Source organism: Filicampus tigris, chromosome 15 (assembly GCF_054856515.1).
Source record: "Filicampus tigris isolate MCC_2025a chromosome 15, RoL_Ftig_1.0, whole genome shotgun sequence".
NCBI lineage: Eukaryota > Metazoa > Chordata > Actinopteri > Syngnathiformes > Syngnathidae > Filicampus > Filicampus tigris.
The window spans coordinates 12,331,116-12,358,469 of record NC_141231.1 but is presented as its reverse complement, the minus strand read 5'-3'; the positions used below and the strand labels follow the sequence as shown (position 1 = coordinate 12,358,469).

Here is a 27,354-nt window from a genome sequence, read left to right as displayed (position 1 = left end):
ATTTTTACACGCAATTATTTATTATTGTCACATGACTCCAGTCATCCAACGTAGAGAGTACTTACATTCTATCCAGCCAATGAAGAGGGCTTGCTTACCCTATCCCGGAAGTGTCAGCATTTGGCAGTGATAGAGGCAATTGATTTTTAACTGGTCGTCCAATTATCGATTATGCCACTCCGATAGACATGCTAATATGTAATATGTACGAAACGCTTTTTCATATGCGGTTCATTTGACACCTTTTAATCATAATAAAGTTACGTTCTATAATTATTTTTAAAAAGAATGGATGTCGCAGTGATTTAGTAGTTCTTACTTATGTATGTATGTATTTATGTATGTATTTATTTATTTATTATATTTTTGATTATAACCTATGCTTTGTTAACAATAATAAATTTTTCCATGTTCATTATGGATTATAAATTAACAGTTGCATACGATTTTTCTGCAAATGAAAAATAAATAAATAAGTGATGCTGTCCGCCAATGTTTTGGTTCCTGGCGGTGACGTAACACACAAAAACATGGTTCCCTTGTTTTGGACCTGTGAAGCATGCTACGCGCTACGCGCGGAGATGCTGTTTCGAGGCTGAACGAGTAGAAGAGACTCTCCCCCAGCAGGCGATGGCTCAGGACGGGGAAAGGTGTGCCGAGTCCGGCCGCCGGCTGGTGGGTAACCGCGAACCGTGGCGACGTTTGGCCGAGGAGAGGGCAGAGGCTTGGAGCTAATTAGTTAGCCGAGCTAATACTGTGCACCGTGTACAGTAGTAGTAGTAGTAGTAGTGCTAGTAGCCGTAGTAGTATCACTGGCACAGCAATGACAAGTTTTTGATATTATGTGACACTGAATGCGAGGAAGCATTGTATGCTAAGCAGTGAAAGCCTTTTTCTTTTCTATTTATTTTTTTAAGTTGCAAAACATTATTTGTTTTTCATTTGACAACATCACAATTAGATATAATGCTGAAAAGAAACACTCAGGTATAGAATAGAAGCATACAAATGAGTATTAACAGTGACCAAAATGCGATAAAAATCAAGTCTGTTTGTGTGCAGAGAGAGAGAGAGAGAGAGAGGTCATTAACATTTTGGGGTAAATAAACCTAAAAAAAAAAGCAAGATTCTTCAAAATATATGGATTTCGCAAGTGAATTTAGTGTGTAGATTGTACATTTCTGCAGAACCCGAGAAAGACTCATATTTGTCATGTATTTGTACATTTACACCATAAAATAAGTTCAGAACTACTGCCCTATTGTTCTAAAAAAACAAAAAACTACCAGTATAAAACAACAAAGTGATTGATCTCGAGCCCTTGAGGGAAATTAATTTGTATGTACACAACCCTAAAGTGTGTGTTTTGAAAACGGGCAGCGTTCCATCTGCCGGCGGCTGTACGACGAGAACGAGGACCTGTCCGATGTTGAGGAGATGGTCAACATCCGAGGATTCAGTGTGGAGGACAAGCTGGCCAGCGACAACTATGCCGCAAACTTTGTCCGTTTCATGGAAGCTAAAGGTAAAAAGCAGTAACGCGCTCTCACCTCGTCAATTTATATTATCAGTAAATTGTCCCTCTTGTGTACGCACAGACTTCACTTATGAATATGTGCAACGGGAGGCCCTAAAAGTTCCACTTATTTTCAAAGAGAAAGAAGGACTTGGGATCATGTAAGTACTCATTTACTTCGTTTTTACTGAATGTATTGTTTTGTAACTATTAACTGAGGAAAATTGGTCTTTTGGAATGTACACAGAATGCCTGATCCGGAATTCACAGTGTCGGAAATTAAAGGCTTAGTCGGTAAGTCAAATGCTATTATCGACTCATTTTGTCATGCATTTGGCCCCTCAAAACAATTGGCAGACTTTTGCAAATTTTTCTCTGTTGTAAAGTTAAACAAATACTACAGGACAAAGTATTGTAAAACAGTCCAATTTTCTGCCGGTAATTCATATCCAATATTGTTGTAAGCATTGAAGGACCTAAACAAGTTTTTTTTATTCATTGTTTATATTTTGAATTAATCGGATGATTAATTGTTGTTTTTTGTTTATTCTGCCAAATGTTGGAATTGGCATCAGCCCCAATAATATGTATGTGTCCTACTTCTGCATACAGGTAGCCGTCGCTCGGTGGACGTGATGGACGTGAGCACTCAGAAAGGCTCGGAAATGAGCATGGCCCAGTTTGTGCGCTACTACGAGACGCCAGAGGAAGAGCGCGACAAACTGTTCAACGTGATCAGCTTGGAGTTCAGCCACACTAAGCTGGAGAACCTCATCAAGAGACCCACTGTGGTACGTCACTCTCCTACATGGTGGAGAAGGAGATGGACGGATTTGGTGAAAATCAAGTGACTTCATGTTAGTGTTTTGAACACTCACATGTTACTTACTTTTGTGTTTTTGTGGTTAAAAGTCCTACCTTTTTTTTTTCTTGGAGGGGTATTTTTTCCATCAAGATTCAGTCTTGTTTTTTAAATGTATTTATTTTTTTAGTAAAATAGTCGGAGCAGCTGACAAAGGTCATGATAAAATGTGTATTTTATCAAGATTAAGTTATCAAAATAACACATTTTAGATAAGATGGATGACTTCTTTTTCCATCTAAAACTGTCTGTCATATTACAAGTAAAAAGTAAAACATTTTTGAGATTTTTGAGTCTTTATATTTGTATTACTATATGTTTTTGGCGAGGAAAGCAGTCATATTACTGGAAACGTTTTTTAAAATATGAGAATAAAGTTGGATTTTTTTTAGATAAGCTTTTATGAGGAAAAAAATAGAATATTAGGAGAATAAAGTCTAATTGTTTTGAGATAAAAGTCCAATTTTTCGAGAAAACAAGCCATTATCAGGCAAGAATAAAGTGGTATTTTAAACTTTATGTTTACATTTTACAAGTTAATCTGTATGTTTTCTAGATGCAAGTTATATATTATAACGTTTTTTTTCCCCAACAGTTTGTTTTTATCCGATTCATCAAATTAATCGAAAAATAATCAACTCTTCCAGGTTGATCAAGTGGACTGGGTGGACAACATGTGGCCTTCTTATCTGAAGCAGAGCCAAACCGAGGGCACCAATGTCATCTCGGAGATGAAATATCCGAAAGTGCAAAGGTAGGCATGCTGGAGAGCTGCGTACTGAACTAGTGGTCCTCTCCACTTTCTTAAGTGGCACTATTCCAGTCTTCCACATTTTTTTATTTTTTTATTTCAAATAGTTCCACTGACTGCTGCTGGCTGCACAATCAGCTCAGAGACATATCTCATGATCCACTTTATATGTATTATTCATTCCAAATACTGATCTGATTTGAATAATGTCATTTTAGAGAGTCGGTGTTTGCATATTTAGTTTTTATTTTACTTTGGTTTTCACTTTAATTTAAGTGAGAAACTCTATTATGTTAGCTGTGTTATACTAGCGCCAAACAAAGCTTTTGTAATGATGGCCAAAATTCAACCTTGGTTTTATTGGAAAAACACAACATGTGTTGCTATATTGTCCAATGTGCACTATTCTTTTTTTTATGCTTCTAGTTGGATCGTACAGGTGTAACTAATGTGGTGGCCGACGAACGTAAAGAGTTTTTCGTAGGATTCCATGTATTTTTAGTTGTCCGAGAGATGCTCGCCGGCTTAACACTGTTCAAATAATTCCTCCGGTTATGTTCTTTTCTCCTTCCTCCTGAGATTCTCTCCCATCAAATTAAGGCTCATCTCATCTAACTCACATCCTGCTCAATGACTGAATTATTAATGGCCCCCTTGGAGATTTAACACTCTTCAGTTTACATCCCTGTCTACGCTCGGAGCCCGTTCCAGTTCTCTTTTACTATTGTTTGTAGATGTACACGTTTGTTTATCCTTCCGTATATGACTATACCGTATGTGTATTTTCTGTCCTAGGTATTGTTTGATGAGTGTGAAGGGCTGCTATACGGACTTCCACATCGATTTTGGGGGAACATCCGTGTGGTATCATGTCTTCAAGGGGCAAAAAGTATGTATGCAATGGTGTTGTCATGACAACCATCAATTTCCCGATTTCTTTTCAGGGATATGAAATCATATTACTTTTTTGATTGAAGCCGTACTTTTTCGATGGAAAGAAAAGGCCATAGTAGAATAAAGTTGTTTTGTTTATTTATTAATTTTTAAAAGGTGTGACTATAAGTAAAAGTCCTTTTACTTGAATGAAGTGAGGTGTTTTTTTCATTATGTTGCTTTTTAAAAGGAAAAGTTGTAATATTGCGACACTAAAATTTTGTTTTATTTAGGTTAAAAAGTATTTTTTTAGTTGCCATTTTACAATAGTTGACTTTTTTTAAAGATTTTTTTTTCAAATCGTAATATTACAGGAATTACATTTTTATTTTATATCATCGTATGAGAATAAAGTAATAAATAAAAAAAACAATTTATTTTTTAAAACCGTTGTCTTATAACAAGAATCCTTTTTTGGGGGGAAAAAAGGGTTAATCATACTAGAATGATGTCCTATTTTTCTGAGGAAAAAGTTTTATTTTAAGAAAGTATATTTTTTTAATGTTGATGAATTTTTTAACAAAGTCATATTTTGCATGTGCATTTTTTAGGGAAAAACGTAATATTTTGAGAATAAATAGTATTTTTCAAGGTAAAAAAAACCAAATTTTAAAATGAAAAGTTACAATATTAATCAAATTTAATGAAAAATTTATGTTTTAATGATTAAGGACTTAAAAGACAGCCACCTTGTTCATGACTGAAAACGTCTACAGTGAAGTAGTAAAACAAATTGAGATGAGGGCTTTAGTTTTTTCTGTATCTAAACAGACTATTTAAGATGTAACCACTGTGATAATTTGGTCATATAATTCCATTTTAAATGACACATATTACATTTTTAAATTATTTCAAGACTTAAGTCAGATGTTTTCTCAAGATAACCAGTCATATTTGGGACTGTTGTTGCCATGGATTGACCCTCAGGTGTTCTGGTTGGTGCCCCCAACGCTGCACAACCTTGCCCTGTACGAGGACTGGGTGCTGTCAGGCAAGCAGAGCGACATCTTCCTGGGAGATCGCGCCGACGGATGCCAGAGAGTGGAGCTCAAGCAGGGATACACCTTCTTCATCCCGTCTGGTGGGTTCCCATTTGAAACCTGCTCAGTGCAGCAGTTTACCTTGCAAAAAGTGTGAGGATGAGATTACATTAATGACAAACCAAAAAAACAGACATAACGTTACGAAGGAATGTTTTTTTTAAGTTTAGATGTAAAGTCTATTATGAAAATTAAGTTGCATTTTCTAGATGAAAATGTTTATTTTGGAGAAAAAACTCATGGCAAGCATTTTGTGGATTTTTCTTGACTAAAATGTGGATTTCTTGAGATACATTGAAAGTCTAATCTTACATGGATACATTATGACAGTAAAAGAATATTACTCATGACTGATGTATTTTTTAGAATTTATTTTTTAAAGTTGTAATATGATGAGAATACATTTACATCTTTCTTGATAAATGTGTGTTTTTTTTGGGGTAAAAAAAAAAACTTTTTAGAAAAACTCATGACATTACAATAATATTGTATAGTTGTATACCTTTTTTTCAAATGTATTTTTAAAGTCTGATTACTTTGAGACTCAAGTTTTATTTTGCGGGATAACATTTTGCATTTACCGGTATTTATTTATTTTTGAAAAAGTTGTAATATTAGAAGTCTAAAGTGTTTTATTTTTTCAATTACATTTATTTTTTTAAGCAATGAGTATTTTATTTATTTATTTATTTATTTTTTTTAAGACAAGAAGTATATTTCCACTTTTCCATTATTAGGGTGGATTCATGCGGTGTACACTCCCGAGGACACGCTGGTCTTCGGCGGCAACATCCTGCACAGCTTTAACATTCCAATGCAGCTCACCATCCACGAGATTGAGAACCGTACCAAGGTGGGTGTCGGCAGTTCTAGAAAGACATAGAAACTAAAATGAGGTAAAACTATATATATATTTTTTTCAGGTTCACTCGAAGTTCCGCTTCCCCTTCTACTATGAGATGTGCTGGTACGTCTTGGAGAGATACATGCACTGCCTGACCAAACGGTCCTACCTTTCTCAGGAGATCCGGAAGGAGCCTTTTCTCATGGGTCAGCACAATCACACTTGTGAATATGATTTCATTTCTAAAATAACACCCCGCTGCGTGAGATAAATAATTCCTGGTCACTGTGTAGTAATAATATTCTACTTATTGTCTGCAGTGTGTACCTACCTAATAACCCAGCTACTAAGCTACTCAACAATGCATCTAATCACAATGGAGAGACATAGGCTACGTTTACAACCCAAATAATGGCAGTGTTCGGGTTTCTAAAAGCCATGTAAACGCATGCAATAACCCGAATATGCCCTTATTGGGGTTTTTAAAATTCCGAATATCATGCCTGGGTTACTCCCTTTCCAACCGAGTATGCGTGCATGTATACGGCAATCGGAATATCCCGAATGCACGGCTCACTCTGTGTATGCTCAACTACAAGGAATCTTGGTCTTTGTAGTACAGGAAGTGCTTGTAAATGCGGCATCCTCACCGTAGCGAGTCTAACTTGAATGCAATGATTCCTTTGCGGCGTTTTCACAGTATTTTCTGTCCCTACGGCACAAGCGAAACAGTGTGTATGTGTATCGAGACACATGTATACGTGTGTATAAGTGCGCATGTCTGGCACGCAACTCGCCGGAAATACACAAGCCGAGATTTAAACAATCATGGCGAAGCTCAGAGGCGTACCGCAGTGGCAGACTTTTGGAACGTGGAGGAAATCGACTGCTTTATTCCTGTGGTGAGTGACATGAATATAACGGTAATATGTTTTATTGATGGTAGCAAGTAACAAGCGGAAGTGACGTCGACTTGCGTCACGACGTGCGTGCATCGCCGTTTCAATAGGTTGATTTGAATGCGGGCATACCTCTGTCGACTCGCCCATGTAAACGGATTTTTCCAAATGTTTCAGAAATCTGAAGTTTGACCTTAACCCAAATGTTGGCTCCATGTAAACATAGTCATTCACCAGGGACCTGTACTTTTATGGGAGAAGGAATTTTTCTGAAAGGGTTTTAAGGGACTAGCTTGCTGCTTGCTCTGTAAACATCAGTTTGGTTGTGGAGAGTAAAGAGTCTCGACTCACCTTCGTCTCCTCATCTCATCATTTATTACCCCATTTCCGCAACTTCATTGATGGATTGTCAGTCTGCAGAAAGCCAGTGTAGCATTTATTTTTATCTTTACGTGTCCTTCCAGACTGTGAGACAAAAGTCCACATGGGAAGCCCCTGCTCCGACTCAAGAAGTCAGGACATGAATGAAGACTGGTGCGATTCACAGCTCAGAGATGACCTGTGCGAAAGTCCAGCAGTGGTTTCCATCCAGCAATTTCCGAAAGCCACGTTGCCCGCCTACTCGGAGGACAGCTGTTATCCCGTCTCCAACGCTGCGGACTTCCTATCTGAATCGCTGACCTTGGAATCGCACAAGTGGATTCATCTGACAGAATTTGAAATCAACGGGCTGAAGAGGCTGGTGGAAAAGCTGGAGTCGCTACCCGAGCATAAGAGAGAAGTTCCAGAGGGATTGGAGAACCCACTAGGCCTGCTGGAGGACATGAAGGTAAGACATATGAAGCACTTTCTACTTGAGGAAGAAAAAAAAACTAAACTTATAAGAATAAAGTCGCATTTTTTTTTAGATAAAAAGTCATACTTATTCAAGAAATACAGTGAAACCTGGGATTACAGAATTAAACTGTTGCGTGACCCACGAAACGTTCAGGAACCGGGGTAATGTTTCCCATTTCCCAAAGGCGTAATGTTAAAGGGAATAAAATTCTGTTTTCTGAGGTCACATTTTTATTTCTTGAGGAAAAAAAACAACTTGTAATGCTATAAGAATAAACTTGTATTTTTTTTTTAATGTATTTTTTGCAAAAACGTTTTTCGATTACAGTCTTACGACGAGATCTATTTTCTGAGATGTTGTAATGTAATGTTGTAATATTACAAGAAAAGTGTGTGGTTTTTTTTTTTTTTATTACAGTCGTAGCTGTCCAAGAAATAAGCTTAAATATTATGAAAATAAAGTATTTTTTCAAGATAACAAATCAGATAACTGTCATAATATTAAAAGACAAACGTAATTTTTTTGGCGTCAGAAACACTTTGTTTTAAGTCATAAACTTACAAGAAAAAAAATCATAATTATTTTAGCAAAGTTATAACGAATGAAGGTAAAAAGCAAGATGGAAAAAAAAAAATCAGTGTACACAGTGGCATAATGAATGTAATCAAGTCTTTTTATTGTTGGCTGTAGGTTGTCTTAAAGGAACACGCCGATGATGACCCAAAGTTAGCCATCACTGGACTTCCGGTTGTGTTCTGGCCAAAGAGAACCATGAAGGTAGACTTAAAGTAATTAATTTATCTGCAGTTGCTCTTCTGTACTGTTAACAAAATGGGGGAAGAAAATTAATATTTGATTTTCCCACCAGCGGTATTATTGTATTCTTTTCTTCAAGCGGCAGTGTGTGCTCTGAAGAGAATGAGATAGCATCTGAGTGTGTGCGTCATTGAGAACTGAAGTGGAATTTGGTCCACACTAAGATGGAATGGCTTTTGCATTTTTTGTTTGTTTTCCGAGAAAATAAGCCATATTATTTCAAGAAATAAGTTGTAATATTATAAAATTAGTCTTATTTTCGTTAGATAAAAAGTTGTAATTAAAAAAAAAAAAAAAAGCATAATGTTAAAACAACACAGTTGTTTTTTGGAGATATAATGTTTTTTCGAGGAACATAGACCTAAACTTGGAAGAATAAAATAGGATTTTTGATGAAATTATTATTATATCGATAGTTGTATTCTTTATCAATGTAACTCTTGCTTTTTGAGAAATAAGTTGAAATGTTACAAGATTAAAGTTCCATTTTCTGTTTAAGAAAATATTAAAATAACAAGAATAAAGTTGTATTCATTTAAATAAAAACTTGTGTATTTTCAAAAAAAAATGATCATTTATGCGAATACTGTACTTATATGCACATATATATATATATATATATATATATATATATATATATATATATATATATATATATATATTAAGTCATAGTATTTCTTTTATTCGTTTATTTTTAGGATAAATGACTTAGATTATACATGAATGAAGTCATATTTTTTATTAGAAACTTGGAGTACTAGGAGAATAAACTTTTTTTTCTAATTGGAAAAAATAATAATATTGCAAGAAAAAGTTATAGGATGGCTTAAGAAATTTTAATATTATGAAAATAAAGTTATATGTAGTTTCTTTTAGATTGTTCAATTAAATTTTTTGGGGGGAGAAATAAGTCATGGTACACTAATTTTTGATGAAAAATATTCACATTACCAGAATGAAGTAGTATGTTTTCAAGAAATAAATCAGAATATTATGAGAATAAAGTTTGAAGAACAACAAACAAAAAAAAACTCTTCAATAAAAGTCTGACTTTTTTTTCAATTAAAAAAAAAATGTTCAGTCAACATAGGAGGACCTACGTATATAGATGTGAAGGCCACTTGCTGCTGTGTGTGCGTGTGGTTGTGCGTGCGTGTGTGTATGCCTATGTTTGCCTTTTTGCAATGCGATGCCATCTGTCTCTATTGGCTCTGTGTGATAGGAATATCAGCGCATCTCCTCTCATTGGAGGAGGGCGCTGCACGCTACAATGTTAACTAATTAGCTAGGTGACTTGAACTAGTCCGTTATGTCGCCGTGCCCTCTCTCTTGCTTGGTCTTCCATATCTATGGCAGTCTTGGCACGCAATCTAATTGAACATCGTGAAGAACGTGGAGTCACACATTATCACATGGGTGAGGCAAAGTTGTCCCCATATGTAGGTTTAAAAACAAGCAACCATTTTGGATAAATTAGACCTTGAGAGAATGCGGTCTTGTGGTCATCGATGTTAGTGTAAGCGAGATAAACGGACCGGCTGAAGTTTTCAACACCAAGTGCGTTTTGAGTCGCATGCCAGTCTCCCATTGGCTGCACTACTGTCTCCCGATTGACCCCCATTTTAGTAAAGATATATAAAAGATAAAGACATATTTGAAAAAAATCTTACTAGGAGAATAAAGTTGTATTAGTAAAAGGTTGCATTCATTTAGAAAAGGTAATATTGCCATTTAGTCCCATTTAGAAAAAACATTGAAAACCTGTAAAAATTAATCAGATACAATTTTATTTTTCCACATATATATTACATATAAAAAAAATCTGAATGTTTATGTTTTCTTTTTGCACTGTGATGCCATCTGTCCCCATTGGCATCGCATCATGTGATAATTATGAATCTGTGCGCACCTCCTCTCTTGATTGGTGGAGGGCATGCCTGTTGGGATGCACGCCAGCCTCTCATTGGCTGTGCACTGCCTTCCTTTCCTACCCCCCTATATTAATGAGGCTGGCTGGTCTTGTGCTGCCGACATCTGCTGGTGGTATTGTGGAGTTGTAGGGAGGAGGGGGAGGAGGAGACAAGTGCAGCCATGTCATTTGGTCGCGCGCTGGACAGCGTGTGAAAAAGCCGCCATGGCCATGTCGCTGAGCGCCGACGATGAGGACTACGACTCCGACTCGGAGCAGGTTAGCCACCCCACGCCTCCTCCCATCTTTCCGACAGGCTTGCGTAGTGAGGAGGCCACCGTAGGAATGCATGCATGCAGCAGCTCTGCAGCGTAGCGGGAAGATTGAGCTACCTGAGGATAAACAGATGAAATTCCCCTTTGCTGGTCTTTTTGGTGACAGGTTTGCTGCGTGTGTGTGCTTGAGTGTGATAAATCCCTTCATAAGAGTGTTTTTCCAGCTGAGAGACTGAAGGCTGTGATTGGTTGTGAACCAGAGGAATGACAATTCCTGTACAAACAGTAGATTGGTTCTTCTGTATTTTTTCTTTTTTCTTTCCATTTATTGCATTTCAGCGTTATCGGCGAGACATAACGTACACACAGAGGACCTTTGTTCCATCCTTCTACCAAATTGTGACAATGATAATATTGTTGTTGTTGCCTAGTGAGTCAAAAAGGATGCTTGTTCCACTAGAGCAGTGATTGTCAAACTGGAGTGCGCGAGCCTTACATTGGGGGTTTGCATTATAATTTGTAATGCACAGATACCACTACCAAATACTTACGTTTGACTACTCGCCGATACGGAGTGCAGGCACTTCATTCATAATTTCGGCTCGCAGTTGTGGTGAAGTTTCACTCAAATATAATGAGAGCTAAATGCTAATGTGTGTGTGTGTGCGTGTATATACTGTATATATACTGTGTGTATGTATGTATATATATATATATATATATATATATATATATATATATATATATATATGTATATGTATATGTATGTGTATATATATGTATGTGTATATTAGGGGTGTAACGGTACGCTAAATCACATTTCTGTTCGGTTCAATATCTTGGAAAATTCGGTTCGGTATATTTTCGGTACAAAAAAAACCCTGATTTTTAAAAAAATATATGTTTATTTTGAAAAGATGACAAGTAAACGGTATATTCTTTAGAAAAAAATAATAAAAGTGAGCTATTTTAGCTATTGCTAAGTATATTAAAACAATTTTTATAATGAAATATAGTAACTTTAAAGTCTTTATGAAATTATTTACACTTTTTATGCATTAGAATCTTTGAATGGGCAACAGCATATTGTAACGAATTGGGTTATATGTGTTGTGGTCGGATTTGTGTTTTGCCGAGTTGTAGTGTTTCCGAGGTTCATGAATGCATCGTACGGCTAGTGAGAGGAGCAGCGGAGAACGAAGGAGAGTGCTTTTGTACTTTGTTTTTGGCTAAAACGACTGCTTGCTTCCTCGTCATTCTAACATTGAAAGTCGGATGATGTTGTTTTAAGTGTTATTATGTTAGACGTGCAACATCCAAAACAGGCAGGATATGGATCTCGAGGAACCGGAGTTCCCTACCCGTGACATAGACCATGATACTTTCTTCTGCTGTGCAAAGCCAATAGGAGCGCAGTACTGGCCATGAACAAAAACAGTATATTGTGATGTTTGTTGTCTTTTTATATAAGATCATTATTTTTACAATATCATGAGCTTTTACACAATATTGTGAGCTTTTTATATATCGACAACCCCCCCCCCCCACAATATCATGATAATTATCGTATTGTGTGGTTCATATCGTGATATTATCATATCGTGACATTTGGATATCGTGATATCCCTAGTAAATGCATAATTTTTGCTGTGCTGATTTAATTTTATTATTTTGCCAATATTCCCATTACTGTTGTTGCTCGTCTGTTCTTGTAGTTCCTCGCCGGTAATCCCCAATTCAAACCCCTCAGATCCAGACCGGGGCAGATTACAGCATCCCGATCCCATCCAGTATCTCCCACTAATCCCACCGGGTAACCTGGCATCTGACTGCCTTTGACATTTCACGCCAGTATTAGAATAATAGACCACACTGTGCTTCTCTTATTGGTTCTGTGTGTGCATGTGTGTGTCAGTGTGTCAGAACTGGGCTGTTGCTATGCTGACGCTGGGAAAAAAAAAAAAAAATCTCAGCGGGTGACAGCTGATCTTGATTTCTAACAGCTGACGTTTATTTTGTTTTTGTTTACAAGCTTTCATCAAAGTGTCCAATATATACATATCCAGTATACATACAGCATGGACCAAAAGAAGGGACAGCATTTTTAGAAAGGAAGGAAGGAAGAGAGGAAGGAAGGAAGAAGGGGAGGGAGTGTGTGAGGGAGGGAAGACTAATGGAAAGGAGGAAGGGAGACTAACGATTAAAGGGAGGCAAAGAGGAAGGATGGAAGGAAGGAAAGATTGTAGGAAGGACAGATGAAAGAAAGAGAGGGGGTTGAAGAAAAGGAAGGATAGATGGAGGCGATTAAACTAGGATTTTATGAATGAAGGAAAAGAGGGAAAGAAAAGTATAGAGGTAGAAAAGGGGGCTGGAAAAAAAGGAAGGATGGAATTTAGGATTGTCTGACAAGGATGTAAGGAAGGAAGCAATAGTATGAAAGGGCAAATGGAAGGGATGGAGGAAGCAAGGACGTAATGAATGGGATGGAAGGATAGGAGGAAGCAATGCATGAAAGGAAACAAGGAGGGAAGAAAGGATTTAAAAAGGAAGGAAAATGAGGCCGAAAGGTGAGGGAAGAAGAAGGAAGGAGGACTGGAACAATGTAAGGAAATAAGGAAATAAACAAGTATGGCATAAGAAAGGAAGGAAGGAAAGAGAAAGAATCAATGATGTTATGGATGGAAAGATGACAGAGGAAGTATAGAAGGTAGGAAGGAACACAGGAAATAAGAATGGAAGTAATGGAAGGAGAGAAGGATGGTATGTATGGAATGCAAGAAGGGGGAGTGAAATGTGAAGGAAGGGAGGAAAAAAGAAAGCACAATTGTACATTGGAAGGGATGGGGGAAGAATGGAAGGAAACAAATGTGTGAAAGGAAGGAAGGAAACAAGGATGTAAGAAAAATTGAAAGAATTAAGGTAGCAAAGTGTAAGGAAATTGATGAATGGAAGGGGGGAAATAAACAAGGATGTATGTAGGAAGTTTTGGAAGGAACAAAGGAAAAAGAACTTTGAAATTTGAGGTGAATCAGAATAACTTAAGCATTGGCAAGAGTTTTAATGTGACTCACAGTGGGTACGGAAAGTATTCAGACCCCTGGAAATGTTTCACTTTCTGTGTCATTGCAGCCATTTGCCAAAATCAAAAAGTTCATTTTATTTCTCATTCGTGTATACTCAGCACCCCATCTTGACAGAAAAAAACAGAAATACAAAAAATGTTTGCAAATTTCTGAAAAAAGAAAAACTGAAATATCATATGATCATAAGTATTCAGACCCTTTGCAGCGACCTTCATATTTAACTCACATGCTGGCTATTTCTTCTGATCCTCCTTGAGATGGTTCTGCTCCTTTATTGGAGTCCAGCTGTGTTTCGTTAAACTGTTTGGACTTGATTAGGAAAGGCACACACCTGTCTATATAAGACCTTCCAGCCCACAGTGCATGTCAGAGCAAATGAGCATCATGAGGTTGAAGGAACTATCCAAGGTGATCAGAGACAGAATTGTGGCAAGGCACAGATCAGGCCATGGTTACAAAATAATTTCTGGAGCACTCGAGGTTCCTAAGAGCAGTGCGGCCTCCATAATCCTCAAATGGAATAAGTTTGGGACGACCACAACTCTTCCTAGACCTAGCCGTCCAGCCAAACTGAGCAATCGTGGGAGAAGTGAGAGAGGCAAAGAAGAACCCAAAGATTGCTGTGGCTGAGCTCCAGAGATACAGTAGGGAGATGGGAGAAAGTTCCACAAAGTCAACTTTTACGCAGAGTGGCCCAACGGAAGCCTCTCACATGACACATGAAAGCCAGCATAGAGTTTGCCAAAAAAACACATGAAGGACTCCCAGACTCTGAGAAATGCGATTTTCTGGTCTGATGAGACCAAGATTGAACTTTTTGGTGTTAATTCTAAGCACTCGGTATATGTGGAGAAACCTAGGCACTGCTCATCACCTGCCCAATACAATCCCGACAGTGGAACATGGTGGTGGGGGGCATCATGTTGTGGGGGTGTTTTTCAGTTGCAGGGACAGGACGACTGGTTGCAATTGAAGGAAAGATGAATGCGGCCAAGTACAGAGATATCCTGGAGGAAAACCTCTTCCAGAGTGCTCAGGACCTCAGATTGGGCCAAAGGTTCACCTTTCAACAGGACAATGACCCCAAGCACACAGCTAAAATAACAAAGGAGTGGTTTCAGAACAACTGTGACCGTTCTTGACTGGCACAGCCAGAGCCCTGACCTAAACCCGATGGAGCATCTCTGGAGAGACACGAAAATGGCTGTCCACCAACGTCCACCATCCAACCTGACAGAATTTCAATATTTTCCAGACCTCTGTCCTGGCAAAACCAGCTATTTGTTGAGAGGGGTGTGTTGACTTTTTATATCCACTTTGTGGATGTAGATGGAAGGAAGGATGCAGGAAATATAAAGCCACAGAAGAACGCAAATGCAGTGAAATACATTTTCCAAAGCGAGTAAATTACTTTACTGTATTGTATTGTCGAGTGTGTAAAACTAGCAGCCATGTTTGGCACCGGAGCGAAGAATACATTTGGATCAATAATGACCCAGATCAAAGGCGTCTCCATTACGCAGTTGTATGAACCGGCACCCATTTAGCGCACAGCATTGTAAATGTAAGCCCCCCCCCCTCCCCCACTTTATTCCCCAGCGACGAACAATCGCGGCAGCCAGAGAGTGGAAATGTAGCAAAGAGCGTCCGCTTCCTCTTTGAAGTGGAAACAGGCGAGTAAGTGAGGAGCTAAATGTGGAAGACGCCTCCGGGGAGCGTCTTGATGGATCTCTTCTTTCGCTTCATCTTCCACCTCAGCACGCTTCTTCTTTTTTTTCTTTTTATACCAGAGGAGAATTAACCAGTAATTAATCCATTCATTGTTATCAGTGAGAACGGAGGATCTATGTCTGAATGTTCTGAACTCCTGTTGCTGTGTCATTATTGTATGAAAGAGGATAAACCAGCCCGGAGGAGTGTTCAATCAATCAATCAATCAATCAATCACATTTTATTTATATAGCACTTTTCATACACAAAAATGCAACTCAAAGTGTTGCTCCATCTTTGAGAATGTTTTTTTGTTTTGTTTTTTTAAATCTTGTTTTAAACCCCCCATTTTTTTCACGCACAAACACATAAAAAAAATAATAAATAAAATGTTTTCAGTCCCACATTAAACTTTTAAATGTTTCAAATTAAAAATAATCCGTTTTTAGTCATTGTCAATAATATAAATAGTAAAATTGTACATATATTTATTTATTAAATAAGTAGTCAATTGATTTGTTTTACATAATTTAAAAAAAAAAAAAGGTACATTTGCATAAACATTCAACTTTATTTATTTTTAAGTAATTGGTACCGGTACCCTATATATTAGAGTTTTTAATTGTATTTCTTACATTTATTTATTTACTTATTTATTTAGGCATATTTCTAACCCTAAGTCTGAACAGCCCAGAGATATTTTGTCTCCTGATTGTCAATGCCTGGACTTGGCACCTGGAACTAAATCTGATTGGCTGCTGTATCTATGCTTTCCGCCCCTCAGGCCAGACCTCCCCACCGACCCAAGCCCAAGATGGCGACGTCCCCGGCGTCGGCCCTCAAGGTCCCGGCGAGCCGCAGCGGCGGCGGCGGCGGGACGTCGAGTGCCAGGAGGAGACGCACTCGCTGCCGCAAGTGCGAGGCCTGCCTGCGGACCGAGTGCGGCGAATGCCACTTCTGCAAGGACATGAAGAAGTTCGGCGGGCCGGGACGCATGAAGCAGTCGTGCATCATGAGGCAGTGCATAGCGGTACGTTGCCTTCCATTATTATACCACGTTTATTCTGCGTCAAAAAAATGTACACTACTCACTAAAACGCACTAGTTAGTGGTGCTTTGAGTTATTAATTCAATTAATTCTAAACACATCTCAAATCATGTTTCTCTACTGAAATGAATGAGGATGCCATTAATCCATTCCAGCCTCCAAAGATAAACCTCCAAAAATGTGTGCTGTTATTTTAAAAAGAAAAACATCACTCTATAATGTTGTGCTTTACAAAAATGTAGAGCAACAAAATTAAATGGGATGTAAAAAATGAAGCCATTTTTTGACAGATTTTTTTTGCTTCACTTTTTTGTTTGCTGGTCCTCTTCGTCTGGTGTGCGCACATTTGCCACCAGGGGTCAGTATAATACAGCCATAGAGAGACATTCATAACTGACTCAGTAAGCTGCAGTAATATTAGGAGGCTTGTATTTTAAGGCAGCACTGTATTCGCATAAAATAAGGATATTTGACTTTTGAATGTAAACAGAAACAGGTGAACTTAATTTTTAACATTCCAGATCCAAAATCTGCACTATAGAGAGACAATAAAATAGAGAGAGAACATGCTTTTTAAAATACAATGTGATCCCTACATAGGTTTGGTTTGGCATTTGCAAATCTGCTTATTTGCAGAACCACTCGTCTATTCATAGTTTTCATGCTCAGCAATAAAAGTAATATATCTTGGTGTTGTATTTAGAGATATGTTTAATGACTTGACACTGTGTAATATGCTCATGCGCATATTTGTTTGCCCTTGTGTTATGCCATGTCAATTTGTGCTAGCGTGTTATTAAGGTTAGTTTGCTAGCGAATCCTATCGAGGAACCTCATGGTGGTTTGTTTGTGTTGAATAATTTAACTACTGAATGCAGTTGTTAATATGCAGTAACATGGGTTCATGATTATGTACATCTAGGTGTGCGGTGTTGGTGCCTCATGATCCGCTTATTTTTAAATACGTTGTTGCCGTCTTGCGGCATCGATATGCAATTACAAACGCCTCAGTCCCAATCCACCTCAAATAGAGGGGGTTCTCTGTATTCCACATTTTGCAGTACAACGTTCACAAATCAATGCTGACATTTTAAATATTTAGCCCCGCTTTCTACAGAAATCACATTCTTAGTTATTGTTTCATGGCTATTTTTAGACCTTGACCTGGGGGACTTGTTCATTCAATCCTCATCCAGATGGTTGCTATGGTGACACTAAGGAGCACCACTCGCTGTCTTGTGCTGGGAATCACAAGTGTAGCATTGTCAGTTGAACTCGGGGGTGGGAAAAGTATTCATGGTTTCATCTAGCAAAGCAGGCATTTATATCATAAATAGACCTGTCATATGTTTTGGATTCATTTATCATACCCCCCCACCCACCACTGAAATTGGTTAAAATGTATTTATGCTTTGTTTTACTTTATTTTGTATTCATTCAATTCATTCAATAATTTTCAGGTATTATTCATTATTTTAAATAATGCAAGTGAAAAATATTACTAAAAATCCAAGTATTTAAATATACATTAACACTTTTATTTACTTTATTAATATATTATAAATAACACCATACAATTTAAAGCATATTTTTGTAATAATAATATAAACAGTTTTACATATTTTTTAAATGTATGTATGTATTTATGTATGTATGTATTTATTTATTTATTTATTTATTTATTTATTCAAGCTACAATTGACCTAGCTCATATGTCCAATTTAATTTATTCATTTATCTTATTGGCTAATTATCTAAATGTAAATAATACATCCTGCATTCCATTAAATATTTGAATAATGAACTAATTTTAGATATGATATATATATATATTTAATTAAATTCATTCAAATAAATGCTTCATTAATTATTAACATTAAGTTATAAATAAAACATTCAAAAATGAGAACCGATTATTATTCAACTGCTAAAATAAACAATTTTACATTGACATTTGAACTATTCGCCATTCATCTTGGTCACTTTAAAAGTCATAGATGATGATGATGATGACGATGATGACGATGATGATGACGTGGTTTGTGTGTAGCCGGTGCTGCCGCACACGGCGGTGTGTGTGGTTTGCGGAGAAGCAGGCAAGGAGGACACAGTGGAGGAGGACGAGGAGAAGTTCCAGCTGATGTTGATGGAGTGCTCCATCTGCAACGAGATTGTACACCCTCACTGTTTAAAGGCAAGCCATGCGTTCCAACTCGCACCTAAATGGAGAAAATTGGGGCTCGACCAGTTATACTGTTCAACACATTTTTACCAAATTTTTTAATCAGGAGATGCAATTAAACTTTTCGAGATGCATTTTTTTGCCCTGATTCAGAATCTGCCCTTGTTTCTCTCTATCACATCAACTTTTCACAATAGTAATAACAACAACAATAATAAGATATTCTTGAATAAAGGTTTAGGTTCAGAAACGTTTTTTTTTTTAAATATTGAGGAGGTGTCATTATTTGAAAAATGTATACAAATATAAATAATTAATCAAATGTAAAATAAAAAAAAATTATTGTTAGTGTTTGGATCAATAAAAAGTAAGAGAAAAGAAAAGAAGAGCCATTATTTAATGAAGTCCAATAAATATGTTACATAGAAATACACTGAAACAATAAACTATTTTAATTAGTGTAAACACATTCAAACATTATATACTGTCTAATAAAAAGAGTAGCAATCAAAATGATGTCAACGAAATGAACAGAAGTATTAGGCCACTTAGTTAACCCACCTTAACAGTGTGAAAAGAAAACGAAAATATGAATGGTGACGTGTTAGTTTCCCCCACTCCTTTTTACTGTAAATCCTTTTTTTACATTTCTAATCTCCTCGTGGTTGTTGTGTGCAGGTGAAAGATTCCACTGGCGTTGTCAATGACGAGTTGCCGAACTGCTGGGAGTGTCCCACGTGTAACCACGCTGGGAAAACAGGCAAAGTAAGCGTGTTTATGCATTTATTGTGTGCTCACTTTGGTCATCTCTAACCGTCACCACAAACAAGAGAAATAAAGTGATTCTGTGCTTTCTAATCTTTTGGCCTCAAAGCAAAAAAGAGGTCCGGGATTCAAGTACGCGTCAAACCTCCCGGGCTCGCTGCTGAAAGAAACGCGTCCGTGCCGGGACGCCAAGGACGAGCCCGACACCCACTCGCCTTTCCCGGCCACCGTTAGCGCCAAGAGAAAAGCCGAACGAGATGAAGAGCTTCCGAAGAAGCGACCCCCTCTGCTCTCCCTGGATGGCTCGCCGCGGCCGAGACTGGAGGAAAACCCCCTGAGGAAGAAGCGGAAGCTGTTTGACACTCAAGACGAGCCTGCCGATTTCAAAAGGAAGGTCAGGGTCACATTATTAGGTACACCTGCACCAGGCACAAGGCCCACACAAACTAAGGACCTGCTAAGGGCCCCGATGCCACTAGAAGATATAGAGAAGAAACCAGATGAAAAAATATGCAGGTTTTGCAGCACAATGCACCATTTTATATAAAAAAAATATATAATGGAAAAAAACAACAACAATATTATAAAATCTATAAATCTATTACAAGCAAAATGCAATTGTGTACATATATGTATATATATATATATATATATATATATATATATATATATATATATATATATATCAGAATGTAATAGAAAATTCAAATAATCCATAAAAACTAATACATATGAAGTGCAAAGTATTACACAAAAGTATAACTCATATATAAAAATATTAGATGAAATATACACACAGAACAAATTATACAAATGTTGAAAAAAAAAATCTGTACTATTATCCAAATATGAGACCAAACTATTTCAACAAAGGTATTAGATGCAAATTACACAAATGTTACAATAGAATATAAAATACAAAATGAAACAAAAGTCACAAATGCAAAACTATTAACTCATTCACAGCCAGACATTTTCAGACCCTCTTTTACCCAAACGTTTGAAAAAAAAAGTTTAAAAAAATGAGTGTGAAAAGACAAGTAAATTCGTCAATAGCAGTGAATGAGTTAAATGCCAAATACCCAAATATGTAAAAAATGACGCCAAAGAAAAAGGCAACACAAATTATAGAATGTGTTGAATGTGAATGCTTGAAATGCATGCTTTTTTCAAAAAGCTCATTTCCTCCTTTTTTTTTCCTCCAGGAACTGGAATTTTCATGAAATATATCTATTTTCTAGTGCGGATTCGTAACGAACGGAACTCGATAGAAACAACCTTTTTCTCTGCTGAAAGAGACTCTAGTCATTCTTTTGGTAGACTCCATGATTGCATAGCAATAGAAGACAATATCCTGTGGGCCTTGCAAGATCAGTCAAAATCCAGTAAAATGCCGGAATTGAGGGGCTACTGAAGTAAGGAGCGCTTTTGCGCCTTTCTACCCTTTAAACCGAGCGTTTAAGCCATTTTCTTTTTTTAATCCAACTCTCTGTCTCTTAGTCAATTAAATGCAAATTCTCTCAAATTCTTTTGGAATTATGTTTCTATCTGCTCCAGGGGTTGTGATATCAATTATTTTGTAGGTTTTGAAATTCTGGGAGACCCATGGGTGATTCTGTAGTCGCCCATAGGTTTTGGGTAGATGTAGAGCCAGGCGCTTTAGACCTTAATGGGTTAATATATCGCTGATAAGATAAATACTGTCATTGTGTGGCCACACTCAAATGATGACTGTCCATGTTGATCCACTTTGTTTTCCCTTTGCCAAAGCTCTCAAAACTGGACCAGCCTCTGAGCGCGAAGCTACTGCAGCACATCAAGACGGAGAACGACCTCGGCGAGTACGAGGACGACCTGGAAGACAGATTCTCCTTGCACCGAATTCACTTTAAGGCCAAGAAGGAACTGGACAGCCGAGAGGAGGACAATGATAAGGATGGAGAAAAGGACGCCTACGACAGGACGGAGGACAAATCCAAAGCGCTTGTGAGTCCTCTGAGGAGAACGGGGGCAGCCGGGGATAGCGAGCAGCTGTCCAAAAGCGCCTCTGAAGTTGGACCCAGTACCGGCGGCGAGGAGGCCGAGGAGAGGACGCCACCAAATAAAGTAAGGCTGCAACAATTGATCAACTAAATCGAATTATGTAATGACAAAAAAATGTCAAAGCAAAAAAATCCACCTGGAGCATTCAATCCATTTTCATCCGATGAATCGATGAGATAATCGGTACAACCCTCAATTGTTTTGATAGCTGCAGCCATACAGGCAAGACATGTCAGATCATGTAGTTGGAGTCAAAGTCCTCCAGTCGAGTCTTTCATAAGTTTCAGCCAAGTCCCAAATTCTAATAAGTCTGACTCAAGTCAAGTCATGTGATTGAAATCTCCCACCTCTCCAGATTTATTTTTGTTGATAGTACAGCTAAGTTAATTCAATAATAATAATTTCAATGTGCATAAAATTTAAGTCTAAATAGCTATTTAAAAGCAAACAGTTTTTAAACATAAAATGCAAATCCATTGAACTTAAATGCAACTAAATTGTACTTAGGCAGTGATTCTTTCATGTGCCACTAGAGGGAGCTATCGTACCACTCGTGGAACCATATCTGAAATTTACATACTAATTTGCATAGATGGACACTTTACCCTTTTTCGCCGGTCCGTCCTCCATTCGCGACCTGAGCTGGCAGTCTTTCTTTTTAAAAGAACCCAACACAACACGTCTGCCGGTACTTGACCCGGTTAGGGACATTTAGACGGACGGATGAAAAACCTACCTCCGTCCTTGCTTAGTCCGTCCTTTTTAAAAGAGTTCTCATCCGACCGTCCACAAAATGAGCCGTTCCGTCCCTGGACCGGAATGCCCATCTCTTCTCATTTGCTTCCCTTATAGGCTCGCCATCAACGCAGACGCCTGATCAAGACCGAAGACAACGTCAACCACCAGAACAGCCTGGCCAACCAGCTTCAAAGTCAGCCAAAGACGGGGGAAACAAGGGAAGAGGCGACCCATCAAAACAGAATGGTCAAATCTGAGGAGCTCCCATCCAATCAGAACCACAGAGCGGTCAAGGCGGAGCCCGAGAACGACTTGGCGCTGTCCGATGCGAGATGGCCTCTGAACAACGGCAGCGGGGACCTCGGAGGCTGGATGCGACACAGGCGGGAGGCCAACGGGACGCCGCGACGCCACTCGCCGCTCAGCTGCAAACGGAGCCCTCCGGTGGCGCTGCTCGCACCCCGCCCGCTGCCCTGCCGCTCGCCGCCCAAATGCGTTCAAATGGAGCGCCACGTCATCAGGCCGCCTCCCATCAGCCCCCCGCCCGACCGGCTTCCCCTGAATGACGGCCTGGAGCACGCCATGCGCCGCGAGGCCTGGATGTCCGTCTTCGCTCACCTGGCGCTCAGAGATCTCTGCGTGTGCATGCGCGTGTGCAGGACGTGGAACCGATGGTGAGTTTTCTGCACCAGTTTTTTTTTTTGCTTCGGTTCACTGGGTATCGTGTTGCTCCTTTTGGTATACGCACCTTGGCCACCTGTGGGCAGTTCAATACGTGCATACGGATATACACGGAAAAGGTAGAAACTCTTCAGTAAGCTGCAGTAATTAATATTAGTCGTTCTTCGCAGAGGACAAATAATTTATGCTTGTGAATATTGTTATATGATCTGTTAATATAAGTTGTTCCACAGGCAATTACAATTACTCACGCTCGACCCTCTATCCCTTGCGAATATACTTTACTCAAAAATAAAATTGCCATGTTTTGTTTGTTGGAAGGTGCTGCGACAAGAGGCTGTGGAAGCGCATCAATCTGAACCGCTGCAAGTCCATCACACCCCTCATGCTGAGCGGGATCATCCGGAGGCAGCCGGTCGCCCTGGACCTGAGCTGGACCAACATCTCCAAAAAGCAACTCAGCTGGCTCATCAACAGACTGCCAGGTAGCAAAACAGCGCGTTGACTTGTACGTCAGACAGCACAGCGGTTAGCACATCTGCCTCGCAGTCAGGAGATCAGAGTTTGAGTCTTACCATTGGTGTAAATGTGAATGCTTGATTGTCTCTGTTTCTCACCACGGGCTGGTGACTTTGTGTCCTGGGATTAACTGGCAACCCGTCCAGGGTGTACGTACTGTTTGAGCCTTTCAGTCTTGTATCTTAATGCTTATACTAAAGTGCACCTAAAACTTGAGTTTTTTTTAGGAAGGGAATTTAGATGCTAACTTGAAAACATTGTCTGAAAATGCTTTTTTTTTTTTTTTTTTTTTTTTTTTTTTTTTAAAAAGGCCTTGAAAAAGAGGACTCGTGGTCACCACATGAACTAATGTAAATTCTGACACTGTCCGCACAGGTTTGCGAGTGCTGTTGTTGTCGGGGTGCTCGTGGGTGGCCGTCTCCGCTCTCTGCACCTCCTGCTGTCCTCTCCTGAGAACGCTGGACGTTCAGTGGGTGGAGGGACTGAAGGACGCTCAGATGAGGGACCTTCTTTCACCCACTACCGATAACAGGCCAGGTACCGACTGTTTATTTGGCCGTGCTTACATTCGCTCTCGTTAGCTTTTGGTGCATCATCGAACAGCCCTCCGCTCGGTATCGCCGCCTACAGGCCAGCTGGACAACCGTAGCAAGCTGCGTAACGTGGAGGACCTCCGTCTGGCCGGCCTGGACGTCACCGACGCCACGCTGCGCCTCATCATCCGCCACATGGCTGCGCTGTCCAAACTGGACCTCAGCTACTGCAACCACGTCACCGACCAGTCCGTCAACATCCTGACCGCCGCAGGGACCACCACCCGGGACTCCCTGACCGACGTCAACCTCTCAGGTGGGAGCCTGTTCATGGCTGAAAACTCAAACTAGAGTTTTTTGGGGTGAAAAAGCTGGAAATACACTTTATGGTGAAAGAAGAGAGTCCTCTCTTTCTTTTGATAGGTTTGCCATTCACATTTTTGCAGAACACAGCGATAAGTCAATATGTTGTTGTTGTTATTGCCCAACCGGTAATGGATTTTTTTTTTAAGGCCTATTCTGATATTTGGCAGCGAAAAATTCTGATAACGGATCAATCTGCCGATTTAATTTGAAACATATATATTAATTGAAGTGTCATTACCTGCAGAAAGCCTCTATAGGAATATCTGATTTCCTATCTTCTACTAACCCACGCCATTTGTGACCCGCCAGTGTGCAACAGGGTGACGGACCAATCGCTGACCTACTTCAAGCGCTGCGGCAGCATCCGCCGCATCGACCTGCGCTTCTGCAAGCAGGTGAGCAGGGAGGGCTGCCAGCGCTTCGTGGCCGAGATGTCGGTCAGCGTTCAGTTTGAGCTGATCGACGACAAACTGCTGCAGAGGATCCAACCCGGCGCCGCCTCTGCCCGTGATTAATGCGCTGCTCCACACGGGGGCGCCACACCACCATCGGAGGAGAAGGAGGAAGAGAGGATGGCAGCACTGTGTGTTGTCTCTCCTTGCCAACTACTGAGCCAGAATGTAAAAAAAATTACAGTACTTGCCAAATGTTTAGACACACCTTCCCATTCAATAGCACAAGGAAGCGTCTCTAAACCTTTGACTGGAACTGTCTAACGTTTTTGTTATTTATTTCTTAAATTTTTTTTTCTGTTCGAGATTGACTATTTTTGTAGCAGAAAGTGTTTCCTACATTCATATACAGTATTATACTACTGATATTGATAATCAATACACAGTGTTATTGTTTTCATTTTTTTCAGTTTTATATTTATTGAAGCACATTTGTCTTATCGTAATGTGTGTATGTACAGCTTACGTTTTTTTTGCACCTATTATACAAATGCTGACACTGTCGAGCGTATTAAAGCACATATACAGGTAGATCTCAATAAATTTGAATACGACGGAAAACTGCCAATACATTAGTTCAATTCAAAATGTAACTTTTTATGAAACTCATTTATTATATACAGTACATCCAGAAAGTATTACGTTTTTCATATTTTTTTAATCTGCAAAAATCAGGCAGTTCTTTGGTCAATTGTTGTTTGTTTTTTTACACACAGTAACACATTACATACAAAGTATAATGAGTTTAACTTTTTGAATTGAACTACCACCTTATATGAACTTTTCTACCTTATTCAAATTTATTGACATGCACTTGTATTCATGCAGCTCTGGAAAAAAAGAGTGAGACCACTGCAAGATTATAGAGTGGATATAAAAAAAGTCTACACACCCCTGTTCAAATGCCAGGCTTTCATGATATAAGAAAAAATCCATTGAAATGTACAGGTTTTAGGTCACATTGATGGTTAAAACAAGTTTTAAAAGGATTTATATTTTCGAGAAGGCAACTGAAATAATATGGTTGCAGATGTGTGCACACCCTCATAAATGGGATGTGGCTGTGTTCATAATTAACACATTTGAATTCGTTTTAAATGGGAGTCATCACAGATCTGCCACCATTAAAAGTACCTCTGATCAACCACAAATATATTGCAGACGTTGTAGGGGGTTTTTTTTCTAGCAGAACTATTTGGCTATTGTTCCAATACAGTTCTTAACCAAAAAACGCCATACCTACAATGAAGCATGATGGTGGCCACGTCATGCTTTGGGGACGTATACTTCAGTTAGAAGCTCAAGCCTTAGTCAATTTTGAGAGGAATTATGAACAGTTCAAAATAACAGTCAGTCTAACAAGGTCTCTTAATTTTTTTTTTTCTTTCAGAGCTGTGCATATACATTTTTCTTTGTACCTAGCTAAAAGCTTGTTCTCGTCATTCCTCTGTTACGTGTGTTATTTGTGGAGAAAGTGTACTAATAGCTCAGCATGCATGCTTGCTTGTTTCAACAAAATTAAGCCATCATTAGTTTGAAGAAGTCACTTTAGAAAAGTCCAGAAAGAGAATTGATTGAATTCATTTAAAATGTGGGCTGGGGACATTTGATATATCTGAGCTTTTATATAATGCTCTGCTGGTTCTTAAGTTCCCTACCCCCAATTTTAGAGAATGTGCATAAAAAAAAGTGAACGATTACTGTATGTCAGGTTGATGTTATTTTTTGTATTTTTTTACCCTATGCCATTTGAAGAACCTGCAAAAACTTGGTACATTTTTGTTCTCCCATTTTCGACTCATGAAGAAAAAGTCAAAAGTTTTGAGTTCAAACTGAGTAAAATTTGAACATTTTCAGCATTTGGAATGATCGAGTATCTTAACAACATTGTACAGTGGACCCCTGCTATTCGCTGGCATCGGCCAAGCCCGACCACAAATAGAGAAAATCCGTAAATATATGATGAGTCTTTAATTGTGAATTGGGGGGCGGGGCGGCTGGAGGGATTGGGTCAAAAACACGAATAAGCAGGGATTGGGTAAAAAAAAACTCAAAACATTTAATAAGCAAGGGAATTTGGTCCAAAAAGTGAATATGGGGAGGGGCTGGTGGCTACAAAACATTGAATAAGTGAGGGATTGGGTAAAACTGAATACATGGGGAATTAGGTACCAAATTGAATTACTTTGTGGCCTTCTATATAGGGAATTGGATCAAAACCGTGAATAAGCAGGGGAATGGTTTAAATAAAAGACAGTATGTGGGCGTGAATAATGGGGAATTTGTGAATGCGGGGGTCCACTGTATTTAAAGCAGTGCAAAAAGTGAGTAGTTTAATGCACTTTTCATGTCTTTCTATGTGGATATTTGTTCATTTCCAATTTTGTACTTTTTTATTTTAAAGTTCATCAGACATGTTTACATTCTTATTTGGTATGGTTAAACCACTGTATGTGTATCATACATGTTGACTGTAAATGTTGTACACATTTAAAGCCTCTAGGGAAAGTTTGCGATATTAAAAGCCTTTTAAAAACAACACTTGGATCAA

General features: G+C 38.7%; 1 protein-coding gene across 2 annotated transcripts; it reads left to right on the top strand.

The window, feature by feature from the left end:
• Window positions 1–513: 513 nt before the first annotated feature.
• Window positions 514–27,344, top strand: kdm2bb (lysine (K)-specific demethylase 2Bb). 2 transcript variants are annotated; one of them, XM_086053629.1, is made up of 22 exons: window positions 514–675; window positions 1,381–1,525; window positions 1,599–1,677; window positions 1,764–1,810; window positions 2,129–2,307; window positions 3,026–3,132; window positions 3,925–4,018; window positions 4,990–5,143; window positions 5,840–5,955; window positions 6,026–6,152; window positions 7,310–7,674; window positions 8,374–8,460; window positions 16,261–16,506; window positions 18,575–18,718; window positions 19,385–19,471; window positions 19,581–19,865; window positions 21,242–21,577; window positions 22,367–22,926; window positions 23,255–23,418; window positions 23,828–23,989; window positions 24,083–24,301; window positions 24,661–27,344. In XM_086053629.1, exons 1-22 carry the CDS (start codon window positions 631–633, stop codon window positions 24,864–24,866), a joined length of 3,954 nt encoding a protein of 1,317 aa, XP_085909755.1. In that variant the 5' UTR covers window positions 514–630; the 3' UTR covers window positions 24,867–27,344. The 2 variants fall into 2 exon arrangements, with proteins under 2 accessions (XP_085909755.1, XP_085909754.1); XM_086053628.1 differs by having other exon boundaries at window positions 19,385–19,472; window positions 19,573–19,865.
• Window positions 27,345–27,354: the final 10 nt, after the last annotated feature.

Coding starts and splice junctions, on each gene's coding strand:
- kdm2bb (XM_086053628.1), top strand. CDS start 631: ATGGCTCAGGACGGGGAAAGGTGTGCCGAGTCCGGCCGCCGGCTG. Junction 2,308..3,025: donor TCATCAAGAGACCCACTGTG/GTACGTCACTCT, acceptor CAACTCTTCCAG/GTTGATCAAGTGGACTGGGT. Junction 5,956..6,025: donor AGATTGAGAACCGTACCAAG/GTGGGTGTCGGC, acceptor TATTTTTTTCAG/GTTCACTCGAAGTTCCGCTT.